This window comes from Corvus cornix, chromosome 3 (genome assembly GCF_000738735.6).
Source record: "Corvus cornix cornix isolate S_Up_H32 chromosome 3, ASM73873v5, whole genome shotgun sequence".
NCBI lineage: Eukaryota > Metazoa > Chordata > Aves > Passeriformes > Corvidae > Corvus > Corvus cornix.
The window spans coordinates 89,968,155-89,994,881 of record NC_047056.1 but is presented as its reverse complement, the minus strand read 5'-3'; the positions used below and the strand labels follow the sequence as shown (position 1 = coordinate 89,994,881).

The 26,727-nt window shown below is 36.7% G+C and overlaps 1 protein-coding gene across 16 annotated transcripts in view; it reads right to left on the bottom strand.

Moving 5' to 3' along the window:
- The window catches only part of DST (dystonin), a 292,238-nt gene that overhangs the window by 126,698 nt on the left and 138,813 nt on the right, over nt 1-26,727 (bottom strand). For 12 of the 16 annotated variants that reach the window (XM_039568033.1, XM_039568021.1, XM_039568030.1 and 9 more), the window contains 26 exons: nt 23,618-23,730; nt 23,376-23,482; nt 22,734-22,853; nt 22,309-22,404; nt 22,102-22,229; nt 19,092-19,185; nt 18,609-18,763; nt 17,309-17,771; nt 17,094-17,222; nt 16,820-16,897; nt 16,544-16,705; nt 16,348-16,452; nt 14,576-14,671; nt 13,143-13,268; nt 12,634-12,786; nt 12,226-12,380; nt 11,937-12,063; nt 10,737-10,920; nt 9,706-9,863; nt 9,201-9,379; nt 8,849-8,987; nt 7,834-8,027; nt 5,340-5,502; nt 4,585-4,668; nt 4,388-4,495; nt 3,552-3,650 (listed from right to left, as the gene is read on the bottom strand). In XM_039568033.1, coding sequence (XP_039423967.1) covers nt 3,552-3,650; nt 4,388-4,495; nt 4,585-4,668; nt 5,340-5,502; nt 7,834-8,027; nt 8,849-8,987; nt 9,201-9,379; nt 9,706-9,863; nt 10,737-10,920; nt 11,937-12,063; nt 12,226-12,380; nt 12,634-12,786; nt 13,143-13,268; nt 14,576-14,671; nt 16,348-16,452; nt 16,544-16,705; nt 16,820-16,897; nt 17,094-17,222; nt 17,309-17,771; nt 18,609-18,763; nt 19,092-19,185; nt 22,102-22,229; nt 22,309-22,404; nt 22,734-22,853; nt 23,376-23,482; nt 23,618-23,730 — 3,715 coding nt within the window. Of the gene's footprint in view, nt 1-431; nt 2,037-3,551; nt 3,651-4,387; nt 4,496-4,584; nt 4,669-5,339; nt 5,503-7,833; nt 8,028-8,848; nt 8,988-9,200; nt 9,380-9,705; nt 9,864-10,736; nt 10,921-11,936; nt 12,064-12,225; nt 12,381-12,633; nt 12,787-13,142; nt 13,269-14,575; nt 14,672-16,347; nt 16,453-16,543; nt 16,706-16,819; nt 16,898-17,093; nt 17,223-17,308; nt 17,772-18,608; nt 18,764-19,091; nt 19,186-19,323; nt 19,605-22,101; nt 22,230-22,308; nt 22,405-22,733; nt 22,854-23,375; nt 23,483-23,617; nt 23,731-26,727 lie in introns of those variants that run through there. The other 4 variants (XM_039568018.1, XM_039568020.1, XM_019287033.3 and 1 more) reach the window with 3 other exon arrangements.

Below are 26,727 nucleotides of genomic sequence, written 5' to 3'. Positions count from 1 at the left end.
AATTTTGAACAGCCCCCAACAGAAACAAAACACTTAAATCAATTTATCAGATCTCTTATACTCACATAAACACAAACTCTAATGTATTGTGCTTGAAAAAAAAGACCTAAAAATATAGATACAGTCACAAACTGTATCTTAGATTTCATTTTTCTAATCAACATGCTGAGCATCAGTTGGGTGGAGAAAAGGATGGCAAATATTAACACAAAGTAAGTATAAAAATTAATTTCTAAGAACTTAAAAAACTTAAGCATCTCAAAATGCACAGTAATTGATGCATAATTAGCATATTCATTGTTTAAATTATGGTCAATCAATCTTAAATCACTTGACCTTGATGTAATTTGCAATTCAAATCTTGATTTGCATTGATTTAGAATCATTCTTAGATTAACTCTTTCATCTGCATTGCATAAAAACTCTGGTACCTTAATAATAGTTGTGCTCCTTTTCTCTTCATTATCATTGTCTCTTTTTTTTTTATTTTCTTTTTCTTCAAATGAGGCTTTTTTGCCTAATTTTTCACTAAATGTTTTCTGGAGTCCTGTGGTTTTTCGAGGGACCTTTGTGCTATTATCCTCATCTCTACTGTCTACTTCTGAAACTAGCAATAAATCTTTACATTTCTGACCCTGTTCTAGCCTGTCTTCTCCACTCTGCTTCTTCCCACTTCTATTTATGTTGTGCAAACCATAAATGTTACCCTGTGGTATTTTCTTCATGCTTATTTTCTCATTGTGACTCAAAAGCTTTTTTGCTAGTTCATGTTCTGATAATGGAAAATAATGCTCTCCTCCAGAAAAAACTCCTGAGACACCTAAATTTGCATTTAAATCACCATCATTTCCTAACAATTCTGTACCTAAATGTTGATCATTCTGCACAGGTGAAACATGAAAATCTAATGGATACGATTCAGAGACTTTTGCTGCACAGTGACCCTCTGAAATATTTCCTGAAGAAACAGTCAACATTTCTTGCACTGTACTCTTGACTTCATTTGAATTTAAATGTGATTTTTCTAGGATTTCATTTTCTGCTAAGAGGTAACCTTTATCCAGAGATGCTTTCTGCAGTTTGTCAGTATCCCTTTCAACATGACAATAAACACCTGGATTGCTCATAGATTGCAAATTTAACTTCGTTTGTTCACTTCCATTGTGCACTGTCAGCTTTCTGAAAGAGGATGCAACTTTTTCTAAAGGTGCTGCATCCCCTGCACCTGAAAGAGAATCACCTTTTTCACCACACACTTGAAACCCTCTGTCTTCAGATTTTAAAGTATTACGGCTTTTGGTTTCTGTAGAGCAATGCTCTTTACACTGACATTTAAAATTAGTTCCCTGTGAAAAATGTTGCTGTTCATAAGGGCTGATACCCAAGGCCTGCTTTCCAGTTCTTGAACTGACTTCAGCTTTCTTTGTTATTAGCTCAAAATCAGTTTCTAATTGCATCTTGCATTGTTGCTTTGTTGAAACATCACTCCCTGCCTTTCTTGAATTTTTTTTTTCTGTGGTTTTGTGAATCATTTCCACTTCAGGCAACTTCTCTGACATTCCTTCTGTTTTCTGTCTCTCTCTATTAGTAATCTGCTCATTTAACATTTCACCAGGATCATTGTTCACACTCACACAGATCTCAGTTGAAACAAAACAATCTTTTTTGCCATTTTTTTCTTCTTTGCTTTGATTACCAAAACCCATTAAACTCTCCTGCTCTGTATGTAGCTTACTGTCTCTGTTGCCACTAATGCTACTTTCTTGACCATTGAAATTTAGACATTGCTTTAATGTTCTATCAGTTTTGATTTTATCACATCTCTCTACATTTAACTTTCTTCTGTTCATTTCCAATTTATTTTCTGTGTATTCAGGTTTACTGGAAGAGTTCTGTTTTTGCAAATATTCTGCATCCATCATGCTTTCATTAGGTTTCTTTTCCTCTCTCAATTCAAGAGCTTCTTTACTTCCCGAATGTTGAAAGACTTCAGCTGACTTCCCAGGTTGCTGGAGTTGATTGTCTTCTGGTAAACTCTGAGCATGATAGCACATGGATTAAACTGAGATATGAAGGAAAGTATCTTATTTTTACCTTATTCTCTGATTTCTCAAATACAGAGAGGTAGGAAGAAAGGCTGGCATAAAAGAAAATTTTGGAACAATCACAGATTTCAGAGGTCTGTGAAGAATTTTTCTTCCCAGAAGAAAACAAACCTCATTCCTCTTTTGAAAAAGATTATTCTTTTTCTGATTTGCTACCCTTATTAAAAAGAAAAAAAACCCGTTATATTATTTTGAGAATGGAAAACTGCTTAAGTTACCTTCAAAGAAGCTACCAAAGATTTAGAAGGCTGACAGGGGGTAGAGGAGGAAAGGAAGATGGGGGCTACTTGATTTCAAAAAAAGCAATCCTGGAGACTCAGAGCAGACTGAAACTCAAAACATTTTGAAAGATTCCACTTGTTCTCGAAGAACGTGAAGTCTACTGACATTCACAAATTTCTTGATCCTTGTTCTTTGACTTTTTATCCTTGGTGCCATTAGCATGATTAGTCATACTAAATCCTCAGTTATAATGGCTACCTATCAACAAACATTATGTGTTTCCATCAGTTTGCTCCACCACTTGATGATGCCCAAAGATACATGCTGTTGTTAGCGTTGCTTCAGAGGTATTCAATAGCAAGAAAAGCCAATAAAGACAAAATCAGCACCAGAATTATATAACATTCATTTATGAACTTTTTTTTCCTGTAACAATAACATTAAAATTTATACCCATATGGTGGTGTTCTCCAATTTTATCCAATTTATGCAGTTTATACTAAAACAATGTCGTCCTTAAAGAATGACTATATAATCTCTTTCTGAGAGACAGTTTTCAAAAGAAAGTGAAAAATTTAGAAGGTTGGTTTTTCTCAATTATTTGGAAGGTTTCTCTGCAGCAAGCATGTATTTTGAATAATTTTTCTGCCTAATTTCATAACCTACTTTTGCTAGTAAGATCCAACTCTAAGCATAAATAAAATGCTGTTTGACCCCAAGGAATCAATACAGTAGAAAGGCAGAAGGAAAAAAATGAAGGGGTCAAACTAACTTCAGAAATTAATTAAGAGGGCATCTCATCTCCCTGTTGAAAGAACTTCCTTGTATGTTGTTAAGTGGACCAGAATGCATACTATGGAATATTAAAAGCCTACATCTTAGTAGTTTACCTTCATCTTAGTGTCTGCTTTTACCCAAAAGACCAAGCCCTAGGGTATTAAAACTGAAAGTTTAGTATTTAAATTTAAACTACATCTCCATCAGAATTTAATGAACCATATGATCTTTCTAGGTGAAAGAACTGGTAAAATGTATGGATGGTACAGGATTTTGCTTATCTGAATCATAACAGTGTTAACACTTTTTCTGTATAATGTGCACTACATAAGGAATTTTAGTTTTCCATATCTGCTGGTAACTTTGTGAATTATTCCAACAGGTGTATTGCTGTTTGCTTGCCTAGATGTTCTTTTTGCTTGGTTGACTGACAGAGAATGAACCTACCTCTTCCTCTTCCAGTCTTTTCAAAGAATCACCTGCAAACTTAATGTATTGGGTCATCAGGGTCACTAAAGCAGTGTACCGAGTCCGCAGATCCATGAACTGTAGAGAAACAAAAAAGGGGGGTAGGTGTCATAGAGGTAAACACTCCCATTAAGCGTGAAAGAAGTGATAGATACTGCTCTAGAACCTATCCTGATTTTGGTTTCAAAATTATGATTGTGGAATCCAAAGTTCTAATTTTGATTCCAAAGTTCACTGCTGTCAACAAGGTGCACTTGAACAAATATATCCTAAGAATCTGTGAGGAGATCCATAAGGAGAAGAAACAGAAGACAATGTTTTGACTTCACAGTCGCTTGATTCTTCCTCTATAAGAAAAGGTTTTAAGAGGGGCAAGCCATGCTTGTCACTATTCCTCACTCTAACAGGTGTCAGGGAGACAGATTTATCTTTCTCACCCAAACGAGGCTGATTTGCCTTAGAATCTATCCAAGTGTCCTGATATGGAAGGTTTTACTATGGTCAAGATGAACTTCTTGTTTACTGTTATCAAGATCCAGTCCAGAGGTAGTTCTAAACAATTTTACTGAGGCACAACTCTCAAACAGTTTTTTATAATTTGGGTGACTTGTTTTAATCAGCTGCATTATACTGTCTTGTTACCAAAATGCAGCATAACAAATGAGAATATTTGTTACATCATGTACCTAGAGAAAAAAACCAATCTTTTTAAGATTACCATATTTAATCATTAATAAATCCAAAATTGAATTCTTGTGTTTACTTTGTTTTAAGCAAAGACTCACATTTTCCTGTTTCATAAGAAACCGATTTACCTCTTGAATAATGAAGTCTGATGAGCTTTGCATTCTTCGGCGTTTTACTGGAGATTTTTGTTGGGAGTCAACCATAGCTCTGTAGGTCATGGTCTGCAACTCATAGTCCTGTAGAAGAGAAAATACACAAAATTGTTGGCATTAAACATGATACTGACACTAAAAAAATAGGATTATAAGTGTAATGTAACTGTTACCTTCACAGCAGCTGAGTATTGCTCTGAATACTTCTGGCATTCATCTATTTTGCTTTGCTTCATTTCAATCTCAGAAACCAGCATCTGTAAAATATGAATGTACATTTTCACCTTAAAAAGTTATTTTTATTACTATTATAATTAACATTTCTACTTTATCTAACAGTGTCTAATATAAATAGATGTTACAATAACATCTACTTTATCTAACATCTAATATGCTCCTATCCACGTGTGTACAAGTAATTATGCTCAAGCCTATGTCCTCAGCTTTATCAGGTTCACAGGTTTAATAGTTGGTGAATGAACTTAAAACAAAATCAGGAATATATCCTTTCATGCATATAATTTATTATCCTGTTTATTTAAACTGTATTTCTTTCTTGCAGGAGACAGATGTTGTGTTTAGCTCTGCTTCCATGAAAGTATTTCTACATCCATAAATAAAAAAAAAGCAGCACTGAATATAAAATTATGTGATAAGGACTGTCCAGAAGTTTTAAGGCTTTGATGTTCTTGCATACCTTGAGGACCAAACAATCTAGTCTATAAAATGACAATAGTCAGTGAGTGATGTATTCATGGCTGCATTATAAACACAAAATCATAAAATCTGGTGATTACTTGGAGTTCTACAGTAAGGGCTGATGGATATAAGCCCCTCATATAATTAAACAAGACTGAGATCACTGGTATTGTAACTTGTTGGTCAGTGCTTACAGCAGTGCTTTCCCACAATGACATCCCTTTCATACCTTATGTTGGTTCAATTGTTTAGCCAATGCTTTGCTATTTTCAGGATGTATTTCTTGAATCTTTCTCTGAGTATCTTCCACTTGTTGAATCCAAGTGTCCAAAGAATTATAAGTATCTTTATAATACTTGAGAGATTTATTAATACCTTCTAAGTCACGCAACCTGATTTTATTTTAGAAGACAAATCAAAGCGGAAAAGATGATTATTAAAGACAAAAACTACAACACTACGGCAAATACAGCTTTAAAGGCTTCAAATGTCTTAGCTCTGCTACAGTTCACAGTATAAACATACTAAAATAACACTAAATTAAACAGCAAATTCACTTCTTAAACACCAGGGCTCCCAGTTTGATGAAGTCTTTCCATTTGTCACAAAGGACATCCAGGAGAGATCCTACTACACAAGAAACTCTATATATCCCTCATTAGTGTGTTCAACTGCTTGAAACTCCACAAGCACAGGATACTCCAAGAAAGAGGGAGGGCTCTGCTACAGCAGTCAGCTTTGTTACAAGTGAGAGTATTTCAAATGTGACCTATGAATCAAGGAGGAGTGTGTCATGCTGGAGTCAAGTAGTGGTTCACTATACTCTCCATGCTTCCCACAAAACAGCAGGAGTTACACTAAAACTAAAGACTGTAAATATGCTAATGTGCAAAAGTAATTGAACATGTACATCTAATTTTAAATCATGTTTTTGACCTGAAAAGAGAGTTTTGTGTATTTCTTTAAAGTCGTTTCCACACTGAGGGAAATACTGACAGATTTTCTTTCATGATCCTTACACTGCCACTTGTTATTGTGGTGTGATTTTGGTGACTGCTCTGTGCAGAGTCAGGAGTTAAGACTTGATGATGCTTGTGGGTTCCTTCCAACTCAGGATATTCTATGAGTCTACTTAAAATATCATATAAATATGACCACTCAACACTGCAGAATAAACATACTAATTAAACAACCTTTTACAGTTTGATTTGGAATGAATACTTTGAACTGCTCTAGTGTTGTTCTTAAGATGCCAAAAGGAGACTAAAAAAGAGCAAGGAAAGGAAATTTTATTGCTCAGGTTTCATACTTAGGCATGTTTCAAAGCTAATAACCATGAAAAAGGGAAAGGATCATGATAACTGCAGCCAATATTTGTACATACTTTTTGTGTAATGATCATCAGTGTCAAGCCGCTAGGAAGAAGCAGAGATAATATTTGCAGAAAGCAGCTTGTTTACAGCTCTGGGCTGCAGTTACCACAATCTGTCCTATTTACACCAGAAGCCACTATGTATAAGCAATTATTTTTCAGCATTTTCTGTTCAGGATACAGTCCTGGGAGGAGAGCATGTAGTTCATACTTACTCTCTTGAAGAAATAAGGACACTTCAGTACCTCATAAAACTACTGTTTAATCATTTAAATTCTGACACACTTACACTGACAAAAAATCAGAGGTGGAACTTAAGCCAGCCATTCTGCGGCCAACTTTGAGTGAGTCACCTTTTGCCCATCTTCCTTCTAACTTCCAGCAATGTTAAATAGACACAACTAAACTAGTTAATTACAAGTGAATAACTTCAATATTGCACCCAAATGTATGTTCACCCCTTAGAAAGGGAGGACAAAAATGGTGGTTGTGTGAACTTTTTCATCAACAGCACTATCTTCAATGCTCTTGTTCAGGCTTTCTATAATGACAAACTAAAGTACATTTTAAAGGAAACAGATTCAGACTGTACAGTAGAGAATTCCTCAACTTGCCCATACTTTTTCTTTCAGTCTCCTTTACATACAGGAAACAGAACTGTAGAGGCTGAAGAAAAAAAGCATTTCCAGGAATGCCATATATGGACATGTCCTTCAGAAATACGGGTGGGTGTGTTCTGCTGTATCTGCACATCTGTGTAGGCATGTGCACTTGAGCAAATTTTTTCAGTATCAACTTGACAGTAAAGGGCTGAATTTAGAGCACTATCTCTACTGGATATTTAAAAAAATAGGCACTTCACCAAAAAGTTATTGCACCAAAATTATCACAGAAGTCAATGGAAGCTAAGAACTTCCAGACTCAACACTTGAGTAATTAAAAGCAAATTAACATGAACCCAATCATAACCAATGAATCAGCTCATCAATTTAGCCCATCAGAACTAATTATGTGGAGAAACAGATGGTATTTCCATTTGACTGCCTACCATTTCTGCAGGCTTGTTTTTTTTTTAAGAAAAAAGAAATTTATCTTTACTGTGTAAAGATAAGTAGTAAGTTTCTGTATCTTGTTCATCTTTTGGAGCCTAATAGTCACAGACATTTCTAGTGGAAAAGTAAGGCAATGTTGTCAACTGCACAACAAAGGTCTTCATCCCAGCACATTCCAAAAACAGTTCAGAAAACTATTCAGAACTGTTTTAACATTAATTTGATTGTTTTTCCTCAGAAATTAAAAAAAACAAACAGTATAAAACATGAACAGATTATAATAAAAAAATCATACAAACCTATTTTCAATTTGAGAATGAACATTTTGCCACCGCTCAGCCAACTGATCAACTTTTTCTTTATGCCAGTCAAAGTCAAGATCACGTTCCTTGTGCATTTTAAACATCTGATCACTGATCATCTTTGCCTTCTGCAGTTCATCCTCTAAGGCATGGAATGTTTGTCTTTTCTCATCTACTTCAGATCTCCATTGCTAGTAGGTGATAAATGAAAAGTTTTAAATAACTCCTAAATTATGATGCTATTTTATAAACTAGTATTTTACCTGAGTAAAATGTATAAATGAATCAATCAAAAATGTTTTAATTAATATTTTACTTCTGCTTGCTCAAATACTCAAGTAGCACCGGAATGGGTGTGAAGCAATAAACCGCAAAATAATTCTAAGTAACAGCAATCCCCACAACACATAGATCAAAACACAGACATCAAATGAACACACTCACCTTGTAAACTACAGCTTTCAAAACAAATTATTGGCAGATCCCAATCATCATCCCAAGCAAAAAAGCATTACTTATAATTTGCAATATCAAAATGAGTTATATACAGCAAACAAAAAATGCCGAACTTCAATCTTTCAAATTTCTCAAAGATATCTGCCAAACTTCCTAAGAAACCCTGATTAGCACACCAAAGCAGTAGCAAGAATGTTATTGTGGTCAAATTTACATAACATAAATATATGTTTATGTTACCTCAAGTATATGCTACCTTCTGAAGAGAAAAGAAAATCTTACTGCAGCATTAACAAGTGCCACTTTTGGAAGTTCAGATACTTCAACGCATTTTGCAACAGCAGGAACATGCTTTCAAAATATCGAAATCCCAGTACTCCAAAGCTGCCACTTTTTTCTGAAATGTCAATCCTAATACCTCCTAAAACTAAATACACAAGCCAATGTTTGATACACTGTAGAGTGTAGCATAACCAAATCAGGTGTTACAAGACAGATGTTTTTTGTCTTTTTTTTTTTTTTACTTGCCCATGAAAAGGCATCTGCCAGCTCTTACCTTTAATGTACCCATCAGATTTTCAATATTGTTTTTGTCAGCCGTTACTGCCTCTTCTTCACACAACTTAGTTTCATATTGTTTTACTAATGATTCTGCTGTTTGGGTGTTCGTCAGCACCAAGTTTATAGTTTTTAATCTGAAAAAGAGTGACCCCCTGTTAACTGAACCATCAATACCAACACTCAACACACTTGTGTTTTTCAGCCTTTTCATGTCACAGGGTACCCCCTTTATACCATGTTAAAATGTCAATTCCCTTTTCCTTGATCAGTATTATTCATACAAATAGTTTTAATTTAAGAAAAAACTGTAAACTAAAACATGTGATGGAAGACAGCCTAGTACGTACTTATCTATGAAAATGGAAGACATGGAGTAAACCTGGTTCATGTTTTGAATAACAACATTGAGCTCAGAGCGTAAAGTAGGGACTGAAGGTGAACCAGCAGCTTGACTGAAAAACTCTTCACACTTATCTGTGATGATTCCCAAGTCATCCTTTAGTCGATCCAGTTCTTTCTTCAGTTTCTGTAAAATGAAAGGTGATTGATAGTGCTTTCATCCTCCATCAACCTGATATATATTCTACATATCACTATGAGTACAGATCTGCCCTCCTTTGCTTTTTTGATGTGGACAGTGTTGAAAAAAATTAAAGAGAAACACGTGTAATAGGGAAACTAATGGAGTTGCCATTGATCAGTATATTTTTTCTCATAAACACAAGCTAAATATTTTACTTCTCTTTTTAAGGTACACTGCAAACCTTCCTGGCTTACACTTAAAAGTCTGGATATGTTTGTTTTGTAAATAAAACTTTTCCTAGGTAAAACAGACTTTCTCGAAAGGCTCACCTCTTGCTCTGAAATCCTGAGCACATTTTCGTGTACATCATCCCTTTCCATTGGTGTCCGGATCTGCCGTATTAACCGCTCCTCACAACTCTCCAGTCGTAGTCTGATATTTCTGACTTCAGAGATGTACAGATTGTAAATAGATTCTTCCTGCTCCTCTGTTGAAAGAATTAAGGCACATGTTAGCCAGCAAAGTCATCATGTCATTTGCACCACAACTTCTCACACTTTATAAAGTCATTGCTCTACAGGTCTTTTCATGACTGGCCAAAATGCCATCAATTTCCATTAAGGCAAATTTTAGGAACTCTTAGATTTTTTTTTTATTAAATCATCTCCTCACACATGAAAAATTCCTGTCTGTCATCATTCGGCACAGGCAAAGGCATTACCCCTATGGAGGCATTGCTATACTCAGTGGTATCAGGCACATTAAATCCTCTCTTTCAGGTGCACAGGGCACCACGTCTTTCTTGAAGTGAACTATGCTAATGAAATAATCAGCTTTGCACTACTGTATTTCTTTAAGTCATCAACTACTCAACAGTAAATCAGAAGAGATATTTTAAGCTTTCCATTCTCACTGTATTAAAATTACAGTTAAGAGAGCAGTAACTACAGGCATCCTGTGGAGCTAGGAAAAAAGCTATGACATTTTCCTTGCCTTAACAGGGTGAAAAAAGTTCTAATTCTGTTATGAACTCAACAAAGTAACCAAGTTGTTTTTCCAGCATTCAAAAACAAGGAACACAGAACTAAGCAGTGAGATGTAATGCACATATTAAATTCTTAGGTGTAAATTTTTTGTAGCATTCTGTATATTATGTAACACATCAATATTTTTACATAGCTCAATATATACAAACTCTAAAAAATATTAAGAGCTTCTATACAATGCAATTGCATTGTTAAAATGACTGTTCAAAAGAACACAGGCAGTAACAGTATCAACATGATAAAAGAGATCTCAAGATCAAGAACAAAATCTCTCTCATAAGGGCATCTTTCTACTGTTCTAAGCTAAGTCTTACCTCTTTCTGCAGACTTGAGAAGCTCTTGATAGTATTGCTTGCAAACATTAACTTCCCTTTCCAGCTGTGCTGTATCAGAGCTTGTAAAGATTTTGGACTCCTGACTGTCTTCCACAAAATCATCAAAGCGGGACTGTAAATTGCTTAGAACCTGCTGATGTTCACCTGGCAGCATTGTCTTTATCTGAAACAGATTATAGACCCAAAGCACGGTCAGCAATGGTGCATCACTCACACAGTTCCTGTAATGCTTTTTATCAAAAAGCAATACTGATCAAATACTAAGATGGTAAAGTCAAAGAATTGAGGTTCTGAAAGCTTACTGTTCCTTAGCTGTAGGTCCACTTGACAGCTGATAATTGACACTCAACATAAAATCCTTTTCTATCTTGCACATCAGGAATGGGCTGTGTTAAGCCAACCCTACATCAGACTTCATTTCTCCCATCTAATGCCATGCAGCAACAAACAACAGCAAGGACAAGTAGGGACACTTCAAGAATTATCTCAGATTCCTCTTTCCAGCAGTAACAGTGATAAATTAGGTGGGAAAGTGTCATTTTGGGTATCGCAAATATTATTTGTAACAGTCTGTGACATCACATAGTTTTAGCCAGAAAGAATCATAATTTGATCTATATCACTATTCCATTTCTGACAAATTGGGCCTAACTAGCTATTTAAAATTTCAAGTTACAGATACATATAAGAACGAAAAAATGCATTATGAGGAATGAGTTTTCAGCTGCCTTCACCTTGAAAGACTAAATGTTGCTTCACAGTTGTTCCATTGCTATTAAAAAGATGCAGTTGCAGTTGTTATGAGGAAATAATGGGGGTTTTCAGGAAGATAAACCTTAGCCAGATGAAGTTAATCTCCCCAGATATTTTCAACATAGATACAGAAAGAGTGTCTACTGTAGAACAAAATTCAGAATTTAGTCACTGCTCATTGCTTTTAAGAGGTCTCTGCTGACACCAGGAGACCTGGCTGCAGGTAGTTTTCCATTGCTCTGCTCCTTACCTAACTATAGCTATATAAAGACTGCTTGGAGCAAGGCAGATCATTCCACACCAGTACCCAGCACTGGCCACTGCTGCCAGCTACTCCCAGGAAGATGTGGATTGCTGCAAATCACTGATTCCTGAGAAGTGCATCCTATGACTTCCCAGTGAATGCTTCCTAGTCATAATACTTACCGAGGCAACATTGCCAGCCCGAACAGCTTCAATTTCATTTGTCAGGTAATGCCAGGACACCACACTCTTCATGTTTACATGTGACTCATGCCAAAGGGCCAGAACATTCTGAAATTGCTGTTCAATTCTGAAACAAAAAAAAATTCCAACTTCAGATCAGGGTAACACATGAAAACAGAAAAAGAAAAAGAAACAAACAAAAAAAACCCCAACTGTGAGATATTCTTTTAACCCAAGCTTCACGTAAGTGGATTTTAATAGAAAATAGGTTGTTTTACTTTGTCCCTACCTGTTGGCTGTATCTATTGCTTCTTTGTTCGGTGGAGGAACTGTAAAGCACACAGATGGAACCATGGCCTCATTACCACTTGGGCTAATGACTTTCCATTTAGCACGATGGGAGTTGTTTGCTAATACACACTCATCATCTTTGTAAATAGTTATCTAGTATTAACAGAAAAGCAGAAAAATTTGATGAGCCAAGCATTACAAAATAATTGTACAAAGCACTTCTGCAAATGCTGTCAACAAATAAGCAACACAACAACAAAACCAATGTTCCAACCCAAGGATTTGGTCTTGTTTACTAGGGTGGAAGAAATTTACAGCCCAGCTTTCTCCAGGAACACGGTAATTAATGAAACTTTAGCTGAATTCTTACATCTGTAATTGGTTTGAGGAAATGTTAGTTTCTAACCTCAATTTGTCTATAGTCACAGATGGCTTTAATTGGAATGGATGTTTTGAGTACACAGTCAGGGTTCCTTGGCTTCAGCTGAATTATTGCCTTTGCTCTTCCCACAAGGCCTGCTACTGTGCTCTTATACTGCAAGAGTTGTTCTTTTTCTTCCTAGAACATTTAAGAAAAGAATACGTCATAAGAGATGTCCAGAATACAGTACTGCTTCTTTGATCCTGTTACCCTTTTTTCCCCTCTGACTCCTTCTACTGTGTTTCCTAAAAGTAACACATTTTACAAAAACAAAGGATCTTTCAGAAGCCACTGTTCTTCCCACATCTGGTATTGTAAATATAAATAAATAAAATTGTATTTGAAAGTTATGAAAAATAGTCATTTATTTATAAGTTCTGAAAAATCAGCAGTTTTTCCTTCACTTTAAAGGAATAATATTAACAAATTTTATATCCTACTACAACCTTGTTTTATTTTAACTCCTGCTAATAGGATCCTACCATAGATCTTACCATAGACTCCTGGACAAGGTCTTCCAGCCTATGTAGACTGCTTGATCTATCACAACTGTATTTTCGGTATATGGTATCTTTTAAATTCTTCAAATATTCCATAGCTTCTTTGGCATCGCTGAAAAACTAGGATGAAATAATTATCTGGGTTATTTTTAAACAACTTTAAAAATACAGAATCAGCCACAACGAAGTTTTGAAGTGCTGTCTTTTAAGACAAGCTTTTCTCGTCGCTTGAAGTGACCACTCTACCACACTCAACCACTCATGATCTCATGCCTAAATGTATTCTTCAAAAAGGCACACACTGTAACACCAGTTATTCTCGGTACAAGCTACATGCAAAATTAATTCTGCAGTTATTGAACCTACAGTTAATGACCATTCCTGTAATGAAAAAATTTTATTAAGTGAATCTTGCTTTCCTTGGAATTTCAATTACTTTCATATAGAAAGCACAGAAAAAGCCTACAAATTGTAGAAACTAGGTGCAAAATCCAGGCAGCACAGCTGGGGAAAACATTTTGTGCAGGAAGAGAAATGAGCTGCCACACTTGGCAGTTCTGCAAGGGTATCTGCATGCCCAAACAAGGATCCTGGTTAGGCATGATTGGGAAGTGAAATCCCATTCTGTGCCTTAAGCCTCATTTCTTAAATCAAGAATTCCAGTTTCTTCCCCCTATCACTAGGGGCTCAGATTGCTTTGTCTTCTCCAGTGTCCCTTCCCTAACTTTGGGTTCTCAGCCTTCTCAGTACGAAGGCATCTCAAGCCTTCATCACCTCCCTTTCTCTTCAACCATGCAACCCAGAAGACACTAAGGTTCATCCTAATCATTTAAGTGTTTTAAATGAGTGGATTTTAAAACAAATAAACAAAACCAACAAAAAAACTCCTCTGTCTATCCAGCTCATGCAAGTAACTGCATCATTTGCTGAGTATGTGAATGGGTGACAATGAGATAATCAGATGGGTGTTTCATTGGATGTGTCTGCTGTCAGGGTGTTCTCTGCTCTGTTTATTATTAATGCTGCACATTCCATTTGCTTTGAGTAGTCCTGGAATAATCATCTAGAATATGTTCTCCTGTGGCCATCACTAACACCCTCCATGCTGCATCAGACGCAGAAGCTCTATTGACAGCAGTTGTGCACGACAGGGAGAGAACAAGGTTTCATTCTCAGAGTCTCAACTTGCAGCTGCAACACTGAAAAAATCTCAGGCCAGATTGTCATCTGCTGTGAACTGATATAACTGTAGTGAAGAAACAGAGTTGTGGCAACACTGTGGGAGCATGGCTTATCATCTAATGATTGTACAAGACAAATATTAATTCTACAATTACAATGAGAGAACAACTAGCGCTTTTGGTGAAACTTTTTGACTATGGACGAAACCTAAAACATTTCACATTTTGATTGATTTACTTTCTTACCTCAAAATATGCAGCATTTTCTCTCAAATGTTGTTCAACACAGTGGCAGAGCTGAAGAATCCAGCTCCATTGTGTCTGCATTGCAGCTCTATAGGCCTTTAAGAAAAGGAGATGTATTTTACAAATGGAAATTAAAATTGAAACTTGCATACCTTTACAGAATTTAGAAAACACAAAAGGAATGTGGCAAACACAAACAGGTAAATCTGATCACTTCACCCTGGAAAACCAAGCCGCAGTAAGGAAAATTCCAATTAGATGTAAGAAAGAAACCCTGTCACTACAGCATAGTCAAACATAACAAAACTTGCCCAGAGGGGCTGTGAAATCGCCATCCTGTGGCCTGGTCATATTTTGGCCAAACAAATCCCTGCCAGAGCTTCCAGCAAGAGCTGGAGTACAGCTCCTGACATTCCTCAGGTCTAAGCTCATCAACAACTCTGCGTCCCTATTTACTCGGTCAAAACAGTTGGAGTCTTGCCTAGCTACAATTCGTACATTAAAGTCGCACTGCATACACGATGCGGAACCCACCCCCAGGACTGTGGGTGACTCCCGATTTTCTGTAGGAGTGGCGCAGGAACGCAAAGCGCGGGAGCCCCGAGGAGCCGCGCCGCACCCGCCCTCGTCAGCAGGGGGCGCTCCTGCCCGCGGGAAATCACCCCGAGTCCCGGGGTTTCAATTCCTCTCATTCCCAGCTCAAAACTGTTTGTCCATTGCCTTCCAGGAATTTAAAATTGATGCATTAATGCATACATTGTTCTGTAGAAAAGTATTTTTTTTAAAAGGATATTTTTTATAAATATGCCAGGATAGCACTATTGGAGTCAGCAATAACCTGCACAGTCACCGTCACTGCGATGGCCTGCATTCGTAACATGCATCCTTAGTGTATTTATACACCACACCAATTAGAGCAGCCTATACTTTTAAAGAATAGAATTGCCCACATTACATAAAATGCCATGTATTATTCAAAGTAGATGTCATGAGAAGGAAGGAAGGGAGGAGTTTTCTTCATGTTTCCCATTTTTGCAGATGTAAACTCGCAGAGCTGAAGAACAATAAAAATACATTCCCTCTGACTTTTTTCATTCTTCTATAATAAATCAGCTTTTTATTGTTTCAGTCTTTACCAGCCACTGTCTGTATCTACTCTTTTCTTGAAGGTCTACAAGGAAAAGTGTTTTACATTCTCCTTTGAAAACCTGTTATGACCCTACAACAGGTAAAATAAATTTTCTGTAAATTGCTTACCTATAACATAGAGCTAGATTCAAGCCTGAAGTAGATCACATCACCCGGTCAGATTTTTAACATCCAAACAAGTTTCATAATTCACTGACAAATAAGTTATGAAACCAACCCTAAATCATAATAGGAACCTGCACATACAGTAAGTGATGAGAAAAGCCCTTACTGAAACTTCTTTCAATCCAACAGGGCAGAAACCACGTAAGGACTGTTCTGTGCCCTCAGTCTTTCAATGCAATTTGTATCAACAAGTCTAGAAGTTAACTGCTCAACCAGAAACATTTAGATTTCATCTAAGCAATCCAAGGTGTAACCATAACTTTATAAAAGTGTTTTTACTTTTTGGAAACTGGAAGATAAACACAACAGAGATGCTGAAGAGGAAATTTTAAAAGGCCCCTTTATTTAGAGTCTTGTTCAATTTTCTCTAAGTTTGCACTTCCCTTCTTTTCCTCCAAAACTCTGCTCTTTTAAATCCCAAAACTTTGTCTGTTTTGGTGCTGGTTTTACTAACTTACCTCAATGGTTAGCCGGGCTGGATGGTTTTCAAGAAGCAATTGCTCAGCTATTTCTTGTACTGATTTTATAACTTCTTCTTTTTCATCAAGTTCTCTCATTAATTCCTTTTTTCAGACAAAAAAAAAGTTTTAGAGCTCTCTCTAATTATTAAAGATTACTTAATAATTCCCTCTGGATTATACTAGCAATACATACTGCATGGTATTCCTTTTTTCTTGCTATATTGGGATTTCTTTCACTCCAGTCATATGCAACCTCTTCCTCTTCTTTTTCATTCAGCCATATCAACTCTCTAGTAGCACGAGACACAAAATTGTGAAGAGTATCTAGATGCCTTTCCTGATTTCTTGATGTGTTCTTTATCAAAAGGAAATGAAAAAGATTTACAAGAATCAGAATTTAAAGCTCATCCCTTATCAGAAATTATGCACACCGAAAAGCTGAACATGGAAGAGGTATGACTAAACTTACCAAGAGTTTTGAGTACTGACTCTCCAGTTTGTGCAGTTTTTCTGTATAACTGAGTTTAAGAGGGGCAGTCATTTGGATCTGTATTTAGTATATGAGATCAAAAGACAATAAAAAGGTTAGATACGTTAAACCATTCTGATTTCATCATAAGTCGTGTAGAGATCAGAAATAGAGGTAAGACTATGAAACCCAAACACAGTTCTAAAATTCAACATTAGTTAATGGGTCACCCAGTAAGAAAGCAATCAAAGAAATAAAGAAGATGGTGCAGTACCTCACTGATTTTGGCTTCTTTAAGGCTGGATTCAAATTCCTCAATAGCTTTGTGGACATTTTTGTGATTTTCTAAATGGCTTTCAACGCTTGGCAAATCTGAACCCCATTCTGCTCTATCAAGTTGAACCTTACAAACAGGAAGAAAAGATTAGCCATGATGTACAAAAAGTAAACATAATAATTAAAAGTGGACTGTTTCTGCAAAGATTCTACCTGCATTTCTTCCACCCAGCTCAGTAGGTCCTGGACAAATTTCATGTTCACCTCTTCTTCTGTTAAATTCTGATCCACAAAAGCTGATTTCATAAGGGGTTTTCTGATTTGCATCAGTTTGAGTGTTTGCAGAGCCCCGCTGTCTACTCCTGTCACGTAGCTCTGAATTAACCGTGGTGGGATGCCTGGTGGATAAGTGGGAGTGATGGTTGGTGTCAGTCTGGAAGTAAGACCTGATGAAAGGCCAGATGTCAAACTGGAAGAAGTCAAAGTAGGTGTTAAACCTTGGGTCATTGCAGCATTTAATTCAGGGGTTAGGTTTGTTGTAAATCCTGAGTTTAAGCTCTCGGTTATTCCTGATATCATCAGCTTTGTCTGCTCTGTGGTCAGTGCGTGCCCCTTGTTGTACACGGAAGAACATTCAGTCCGTATGGCCATCAGTTCATCACGAAGTTTTGCAACTCTGTTAAAATAAAATTTAAAAAAAACCCCAATGAATGCTTATGATTAAGGTTTATCATGATCAACTGAATAGTGATACGAACTCACATAATCTCTTACACTTTAGTTGCACTTAAATATTTATAAATAAGTATTTCTATCAGAAAGTACAGGGTATGTCAGCTTACAGTTCTATACAGATAACAAATGTAGAAATCAGGCAATGACTGAAAAAATGCTATGGGCACTAACATGCGCTATACACAATTCCAGGGAACAATCAGCAAACCAGAAATCTTACAAGATACTACACGTTGCAGTAGATCAAACACCTACAGTTCACTGCCAAGGAGTTATGCGCTTCGTCTCAACCAGTCCAGGAAGAATCCCAAAAAAATTTCGGAGCCAGTTCTTCATAAAACTGAATTATGCAGATTAAATGCTTCTTTCTGCCAACACTGCACACACTACTGCACATAACCTAATGTTACCCACTTATTACCTGTTAATACACCTACAGCTGTCACCAGAAATCTTGCCTCCATTTAAAAAAATCAGAGTTAGTAAACTGTAAATGTATTTTATGTGCAATAAAGCAAGCTAACATCTTTACACACAGATATCCAGTAAACATTAAACACTAAGGCATGTTCAGGGAGTTTACTTCATTTCCATAAATGAGTACAAATAGCTCCTGTTGTCTTCAACATTTGTGGGCAATGTACCCATTGGAATACCTGATATTTGCGTGCCCAGTGACAGACCACGAAGTTTATGCATAAAGAACTGAAAATTTGGTCCATAATGGGAATCCATATTTGGGACATTTATCTATTCACACAAATGCACTGTAAAGTACCTTTGAACAAGTTGGTCTGCTTGATAGTATTTTCCATCAATAAGAATTTGGGCATCAATCACTTGCTGGCGGAGAAGATTCTCAGATTCAAGAAGATACCCAGCTATCTCTGCTTCATGTTGGAACTGGAGGCCCGACTCCAATCGCTTGGTGTCCTTAATAAATAAGAGAAAGTCATAAGCCTCGCAGCTAAAGCAAAGAGACATCAGCTCTAAGAATTCCTTTTCTTTTCTAAAAACTTATTTTGATCTTGAAACAATTGTAAAGCATTTTATCTAACTACAGACCAAAAAAAACGAAACAGTAACAGAACTCACTCTAGGCAACTTGTGGTATTTTCTTGAAGAAATGCTACCTTAACAGTCCAATGAAAATAAAAGTAGCAGCTATTAAGGTTGCCCTCATAAATCCTTAAGATTTTTTTTGCCATTCTACTTCTATAAGTCTGTGAAAACAGACAAGTAAAATCACTGACTGACTTACAGACTGCAGAGCATTCCGGGCAAGTATCAGTTTGTCCTCACAGCTCCGGCTGTCCCGCTGAATTCTGTTTGCAATTTGCTGCAGCATTTCCAACCTAGGTGATACCAAAGCATTTCAGGAAAATAAATAAGTACTATGTTATTTATATTTACAATCATGTTGCATGACTTTAAAAACAAACAAATTAATCAACAGCATCTAACACAAAGCACAAATGCATATGCCAAGTTACCTGTTCCCTTCTAAGGTTCCATTACCAAAGCTTATACAAGATTTAATCAGTGTAGGACCACAATTAACAGAAAGGAAATTCTCATTAGAGTCAACGCTGGTTCGAGTACTAGTGCTGTTGCTGAACAGCGAATCACTGCTATGATAGCTGTAACTACTGCTATTCATTTTTACATCCAGAGCACAGTTCTTCTGGCTGTTTGCATTTGCTGAAAAATGAAGATAAAACTCCTGCAAAATGTACAGCTTCTAGGGATGAAATTCCACTACTGGCTTTTGAAACACCTAGACTCCTCCTTTATATAGGCTTCAGTATGCACATTTAAAACCCAGCAATTAATATTCTGCCAGCTCTTCAAAGGATTTTACCTGGGGCTATGTACGCTACCTTGCTTTTGGCTTCCCTACCTTGCATTAAAGCTTTGCAAGTACAGACTAGGCAGCAACAGTGGGGCGTCTCTAGGAAACAGACACACCAAATATTTTATTTAAGTGTCACTAGATAACTATAAACCAAATAAGAACTAAAAGAACTCTTTGCAGTGTTTCTCAGACTCTTCAGTGGAAAGCTTCAAAAAAGAGTGAAGAGAGAAATCCACGCTCAACAGTAGAATACAAGTAACCTTCAGGCTGTGCTCCTTTTCCTTCAAATAGAACTGCACAATAAAACTGGGGGAGTATCATGGTTAATCAGCTTGTAACAATATGATCTGGGACACCTATACACCATCCAACCTATACACCATCCAACCTACCATCATTCCTCCACTGTCCAAGCATGCATCTTCATTAACCATCCTGTCCCACTACACTGTCCTCCTGAAAATTTCCCTTCATCTTCTTCCACACTCACAGCCAATTGCTTCTAGCTATTTTGACCACAAAATAAGTAAGAAAAATCTGATCACTGCTCTTAAGTTTACATTTTAACTCAGAATTTGGGATGGGGTGATTTTTTCAGTATTTCACCCCCTGCTTTTAGAATTCCTGAAGAACCGCACCCATTCCATAAGATGACTGTTTACACAGAAGAGCTCGGCAAAGGCACAGACACACCCCTGCAGCAATGCCAAACTCTGCTAGCTTTGCAAACTAGAGCTCAGTTTGGCACCCTCCTCATTGATACCATATTAATTTTGACCCCATACACCAATCAGGCCACACACATTGTCTGTTTGTGTTGATACTTTGAGATGTATTTACCAGACTTGCAGGCAAAGTTTTATTACTTACCAGATTTCAGTATTGGCTGAAGTCACATTTTTGCCACAATCAAATTTCACCCCAGCAGCTGTATTAACACCTCATAATGATAAGATGCACTGGTAACCAATGCAACAAACATGGATGATATTCTTGTGTCTACATCAATCAATACTTTTAACTTGGTGACTAAACCAGAATCACTTAATGAAATTTTCTCTCTCTCATTTTACAGTGACCACGCCATGTAGTGACTATCACCATATGATCTGTCACTTTTAAGTCTGTTTACCCTTTCTTAAATATGGGAAGGAAGTTAAGTTCATGTTTGTTTATCTGTGCTCAGCCCATATGAACAAAATAGAAATAAACTAAAGTCATTTACACACATTCTCAACAAAGATAATCCAGCTTTCTGCAAGTATGAACAGAATTTCTATTGGTGAAGCCAGACACTTTGCTTTTGGCAGGTTGGGACAGATTAACCTACAAGATCTAGCAGGCCGTATTTCTGCTGCTGCTTTCCAGTGTTGTGCTCTGCTTAAGAGGGAAAACTCAGTATTGTGTGGAAAACTTTGTATTCCTCTATAGGAACTTGTTTCACAGTAAGGTGTGTGAATCAGCACCTCCTACTGAATCTGCCATTTCAGTCATGCTCTTGCTTTTGTAAGCATGACACACGTTTAATCAACTCTGACTATCTTTGGGATGTCCTGACTGAAATCTCTCTTGCTGAGGACTTCCTATACAATGGTCTGGATTCTTCACACCTAGTTTCAGAGAGCCAGGTCATCCTGTTGTCACCAGAAAGTCAGCAACAAGATTCTCTAGAAAGTGATTCCAATCTGAGATGTCTCCTTTGGATGCATAAAGTAAAGCAGAATGAATCCAGATCCAGGTGTCTATATCTACCCACAGGTAAAAGCCCCAAAAATCTAACTTTAAGAGGGTTTTTTAATTAATGAATGGATAGCACCTGTGTCTCCCACAGAACTTAAAAAGACATACCATTAAAAAATGCTCTCAGACTGCATCACAACTTTAATTATGCTCAGTATGTTATCAGTGAGGTATAGAAGTGTCACACAGCCTATCACAGAAGGCTACTATGCCTTTGCACATCTAAACACTTGGTGTGCTCTTGAGTACCACTAACTTTTTAAACAACCTCTACACAGGATGTCATCCTACAATGCTGTGCACCAAGAAAAATACACATTTCATGTAAAGAATGAGGATGGTGCTCATATGAAATCAAGTTGAAATGAGACAGTGAAGTGATATAAACCCAGCTTTGACTAACTGCACAAAGGAAGTGGTTATATATGCGTATAAGTGCTTTGATGATCTGAGGCACAGATGCTGCTCATAACAACCTTCTGAGACCACCAAAGTTGTTTCTGTCTGGACCTGCCTCAAGCAGGTAGAGAACTTCAGACCTTGAACAAAGGCAGAAATACTTGATCTAGAAAAATAATATGGACATTATCATAGAAAAAGATATTTACGAATTTCAATATGGGTTAAAACGACAGAAAATATATTAACAAAGCCTGTCAAATATTCACTAGCATACCTCTCCACTTCAGGCCGAAGGGTCTTCTCTCTTTCCAGCATGGCAATAATCAGCTTTCCCCACTCTTTTTCTATATCATTTGGATGGTAGCCTTGAGAAAGTTTGATGCGTCCAAATTCTATCCAGACCTTAACAATTCATATGTACTTGTTATTTTAAGTCACAGAAAAGGAACTTCTATACATTTCAATGCATGTTAAAACTTACCTCTAGCAGTTTATATAGATGTTTAATTTTTGATTTATCTGTCTCCTTCGGTGGAATTTCTGTTTCTTTAAACTGTAAATATTGATTATAAAGTGCCTACAGAAACATGAAAAATAACATCAACTTTTACTTACAGCAAATATAACTTTAGCCTCTAAACCCTCTCCTAATATACTTCACAAGCTTATCTTTATACTGTTCTACTAGAGTTCTACAAAAAACAATCAGTGACAAGCTATAGATTTCCTTTTGATTGTTCATATGCTAGCAATGTATTGATTATACTTTGAAAAGGTTAAGGAGTAGTACTGTTCTACAGCTGACTTGATTGTATAAATCAACAAGCACGTCATTTGTTCAAGTATGCTTTGAGTCAGTAAGATAAAGTGTAATTCCAACAAGGAGTTTAAACCACCACACCTCACCTTCAATTCCACAGGATTGTTGGGAAATGTTCTGTCAGACATTATTGTCACATGGTGTCTGATCCACTGCATGAGGTAGTTCACCATATTCTGATACTCAACCCATTTGACTTCAACATCCTGACAAAGCAAAATCCAGATTACAGAAGAGATTAAAATAATCTAAGAGCTCTTTTTTGCTTCAGCTTTGAAGGCTGAAGTCTTCACACATAAATAAAATGGATTTTTGAAATCCTACAATTCTGAAACAGTATTAATTTGCTCTTTAGAGATCAGTTCAAGTTTCCAAATATATGATTTCAGTCTTCAGTTTTGGTCCCAAATAATTCTACTGAAAACAAAATATTTTCTAGATTAGTAAATTTCAAGCTGGCGTAATTTATACATCCACAACTGAAAAACAAGAACTTTGACTCAATCTATCTCCAACTTCAGGCACACTGTTTACAGTTAAGCTCTTAGCACAAATATTTTCATGTCCATGATATGAAATAGCTAAGACTCTAAAATCTCAGCCTAGAAAAACCACGTCAAAGAAAAGTGTGAGAACAGTCCTATGGAAGACCTAGCTAACATTCTGGATCTGAAATTCAGAATTTTATTAATGTAGCTCACACACTGCACGAGTGGTCTTCTACTTACATTTGCACTGATGCCTTCACCACCTTCTGGTACTTTGGGAAATGCATCATAAAGTGATGACACGTAAGTTATTACTGACTTCTCATCAGGTGAGGAAACATCGACATCTAAAAGAGCCAGACAGAACAGTGCTTTATCACATAGTTGTAAGAATGCCCACAAATATGCTACAACCTGCAGGCAGATTGGATTTTATTTTAGTGTTGGGGGTTTTGCAACAGAGCCATCTGCAGCTCTCTTACCTTCAGGATCCAGAAGTCTGGCAACACCAAGTTTTTCTGCTACAAAAAAAGCATGTTCTAAATTTGCAAGGTTGCTTTGAACAGCAACGGTACTCATGTCTATCAGGTCCGGCCTGTCAAATAAAAACAGCAACACTTGGTTACAACTCTTTACCAGTTTTAAATAAACTGTACTGGTAAATCAAACCATGAGCATGGATGGATACAGCAACAGTTTTCATTAAAAAAGGATTTCACTAAAATCGGGTGAACAAGCCGAGACCACTGCTAATTGAGAAACACAAGCAACAGAAAATTATAACATTCAGTTCTTCATCTACAAACTAGTTTCCAGCCATCCCTTATATACACCTCTATTTTCTTAAGCATATTTATTCATTTGCATCGACATGGTATTACAACACCTTGTCCTTTTACTGCCCTTGAGGGGATTAAATTCATTTTTGTCTTTTACAGGAGGGAATTAATTTCTACTACTTTCACAAGTTTTCAGTCATTCTGCATGAAATTCTTCAGCACGTCAGAAGCCGCATAGTAACAAAGTTTAGTCACAAAAACATCCCTTCAATCTTTTCCTGATGAGCTTTAAAGGTCTTCTTCAAATGCATTGAAGCCCTGCTTTCAGATATACATTGGTGCCACTTTTATAGGTAACTCTCAGCCCCATGCACTTAAAACCTCCACACCTTCATCCTGCTAAACTCCATTTCCAGCCACAATAAGCATGTTTTAATGGAATTATTGTCTTAAGCCCATCTTGCCTATAAATATTTTTAAGGCCCATAAGTACTATCCTGTACCAGCATCACTACTTTATTGTTTTAAATTAATGTAAAACTTCAAAACTAATATTGTGCTTTATGTTTTCTATGTAGGAGTTGGCTTTTAGGTCTTGTGATTGTCAGTGTGTTACTCCTTCCCTCTTTCAGCACTTGGAATCCTCACAGCCATCCACCAAAAAGAAATAAGGGATTTTCAAACATGCTGAGCAAAAGCTCATCTCACTGAAGTCAACTAGAGCCACAAGGGTCTGAAACCTTTGCTACTGAAATCCTACACTACTGAAAACCAGACTCACCATGAAAAAAACCTAAAACAAAACCCCAAAAGAAAAAAAAAACTGGCATACAACTTTTAGCAAACAATTCAGTTCTTAAATTTTCTCATTTTTGTTTCCAGAGAAAGTATTTTCTTAATTTTACCAAGTAGAAGCTTTAAATAATTGCAACACATAGAAATAAAACTGTTAAATACCATTGTTCAAAATGAATGTTAACATTTCATTTGGCTACACCCCAAATTCTCTTGATAACAAAATTGTATTAACTTTGGGAAACTCAATACAATCCCATCTTTGAACCAACTACAAGGACACGGTAAATAAAAATCTATTTCTTTTCAGCCATTTAGAATCACTGTGTTCCTTGTGCTCTTTTGAAGAGAAGTCTACAAGACAGATAATAATACTACACCCATTATGCCTTGAAAGAACATTTAATTAATAATAAAACACAAGCAGTGCAATATAATCCTCCTAAGGCAGCGGGGCTTTCCACTTCCAATATGCTTAGTGGGAACATGATCAAGCTCACGCTGTTCTTCTCTGAATTCCAGTGCAACGAAAACAATGCAATGAAACCAATATCAGCCGTTGCTCTCAGCAGCACAGAAAATCCATGAAAAATAAAAGACAGTACTAGAAAAGAAAACTGAGCACCCCCATCTCCCATTTCATTAATGGAGATGGTATGAGTAATAAAGATTGCTTTACCAGCAGTTTTGACAAGAGAATCACATTCTTGTAAGCGTAACACTTTTGCTTTGGTTATTTTTTTCCTCCTGCCTTCTTTACATTTGTTTCATGCTTGATAAAAATGTCCCAAGAATAATCATTTTTACTGCCTGTTCAATTGCCAGCTCTCAGAACATGAAAGGACAAGTTGTAAAAGCCTTGACTATTCCCAGAAAACAAGCTGCAAGCTGCAGAGACACTGACACAATAATCTCCTTAGAATAAAGCTTTCATTGAGATGAAGAAGAGGTAACATTGGTCTCACTGCAATACAGGTAACGAAATCAATAAAAACAACTGCTCCTGCATAATACATCATTTTACATCAGTGCTGTGGCTTCAGCACTCAGCTGAAGCAGAGCCTACACTGTGAGATGCCTCTCCACCTTTTAAATATACTTTCCCATCCCACAACTCCTACCAGCACTGGGTTATATTACAGTTTCACTTTAAGAACAAGGGAAAATTGCACTGAATACTGCCATTTTCAGTTAATTATACACTTAGCACATAGTATACTGACATAGATTAACTGGTCTGTATTTATCTAAAGTCTTGGTCTACGAGAAAATACTACAGAAGATGGCATTCATGTCTGTCTTGACAGTGCTTGCCTTTGGCTTTTTAAATCAGATGAAGGCTCCGCAGCTGACTGAGAACAAGTCCACTGATGGTTTATGAAAGGGAAAAAACAAGAATTATCACTTGAATGCAAAAGCACCTGGCACCAGCCACAGCAAGAGCATGCTGCCTGGTGATCCCTCTGTGGATCACCCTTTCCTCTTCAGAAGTAGTAGAGGGATATGTTGCAAAGCCACAGGAAAAGGAGTTTACCTCACAGAGCTCAGTAAAGGACTTTTTTTAGCCCGAGAAAAATGCATTCAAAAAACATGGCTCAGGAAATCACTGATTGCCATACTGTTCCTTTGTTTTAATATTGGGGATTTTTTGCAATTTTAAATAGAAATAAATGCCATTTTTACATGCTGTAAGCTTGCAGAGCTACCAGTCCACTAACTGGAAATAACAATAACTGTTGAAATTGCAGCTGTGATGAGTATCCTCCAATATTGATTTAATTGTCGTAGTTGAAGTAAACACTAGATTTAAAAGCATCGTCCATCATGGAAACATTTTTTTTTAAGGCTATAGAGAAAAAACATGAGTTTTGTAGAAGCTATTTTTCATGTATTATAAATATATTTTATATCCATTTGCATAGCATTATTAAATAGTTTTATGCATAACCAAGAACAAATTAAATTAAATGCCCTTTAAGTAACATACAATGACTCTACCTTCTGTCATAATATTGTGA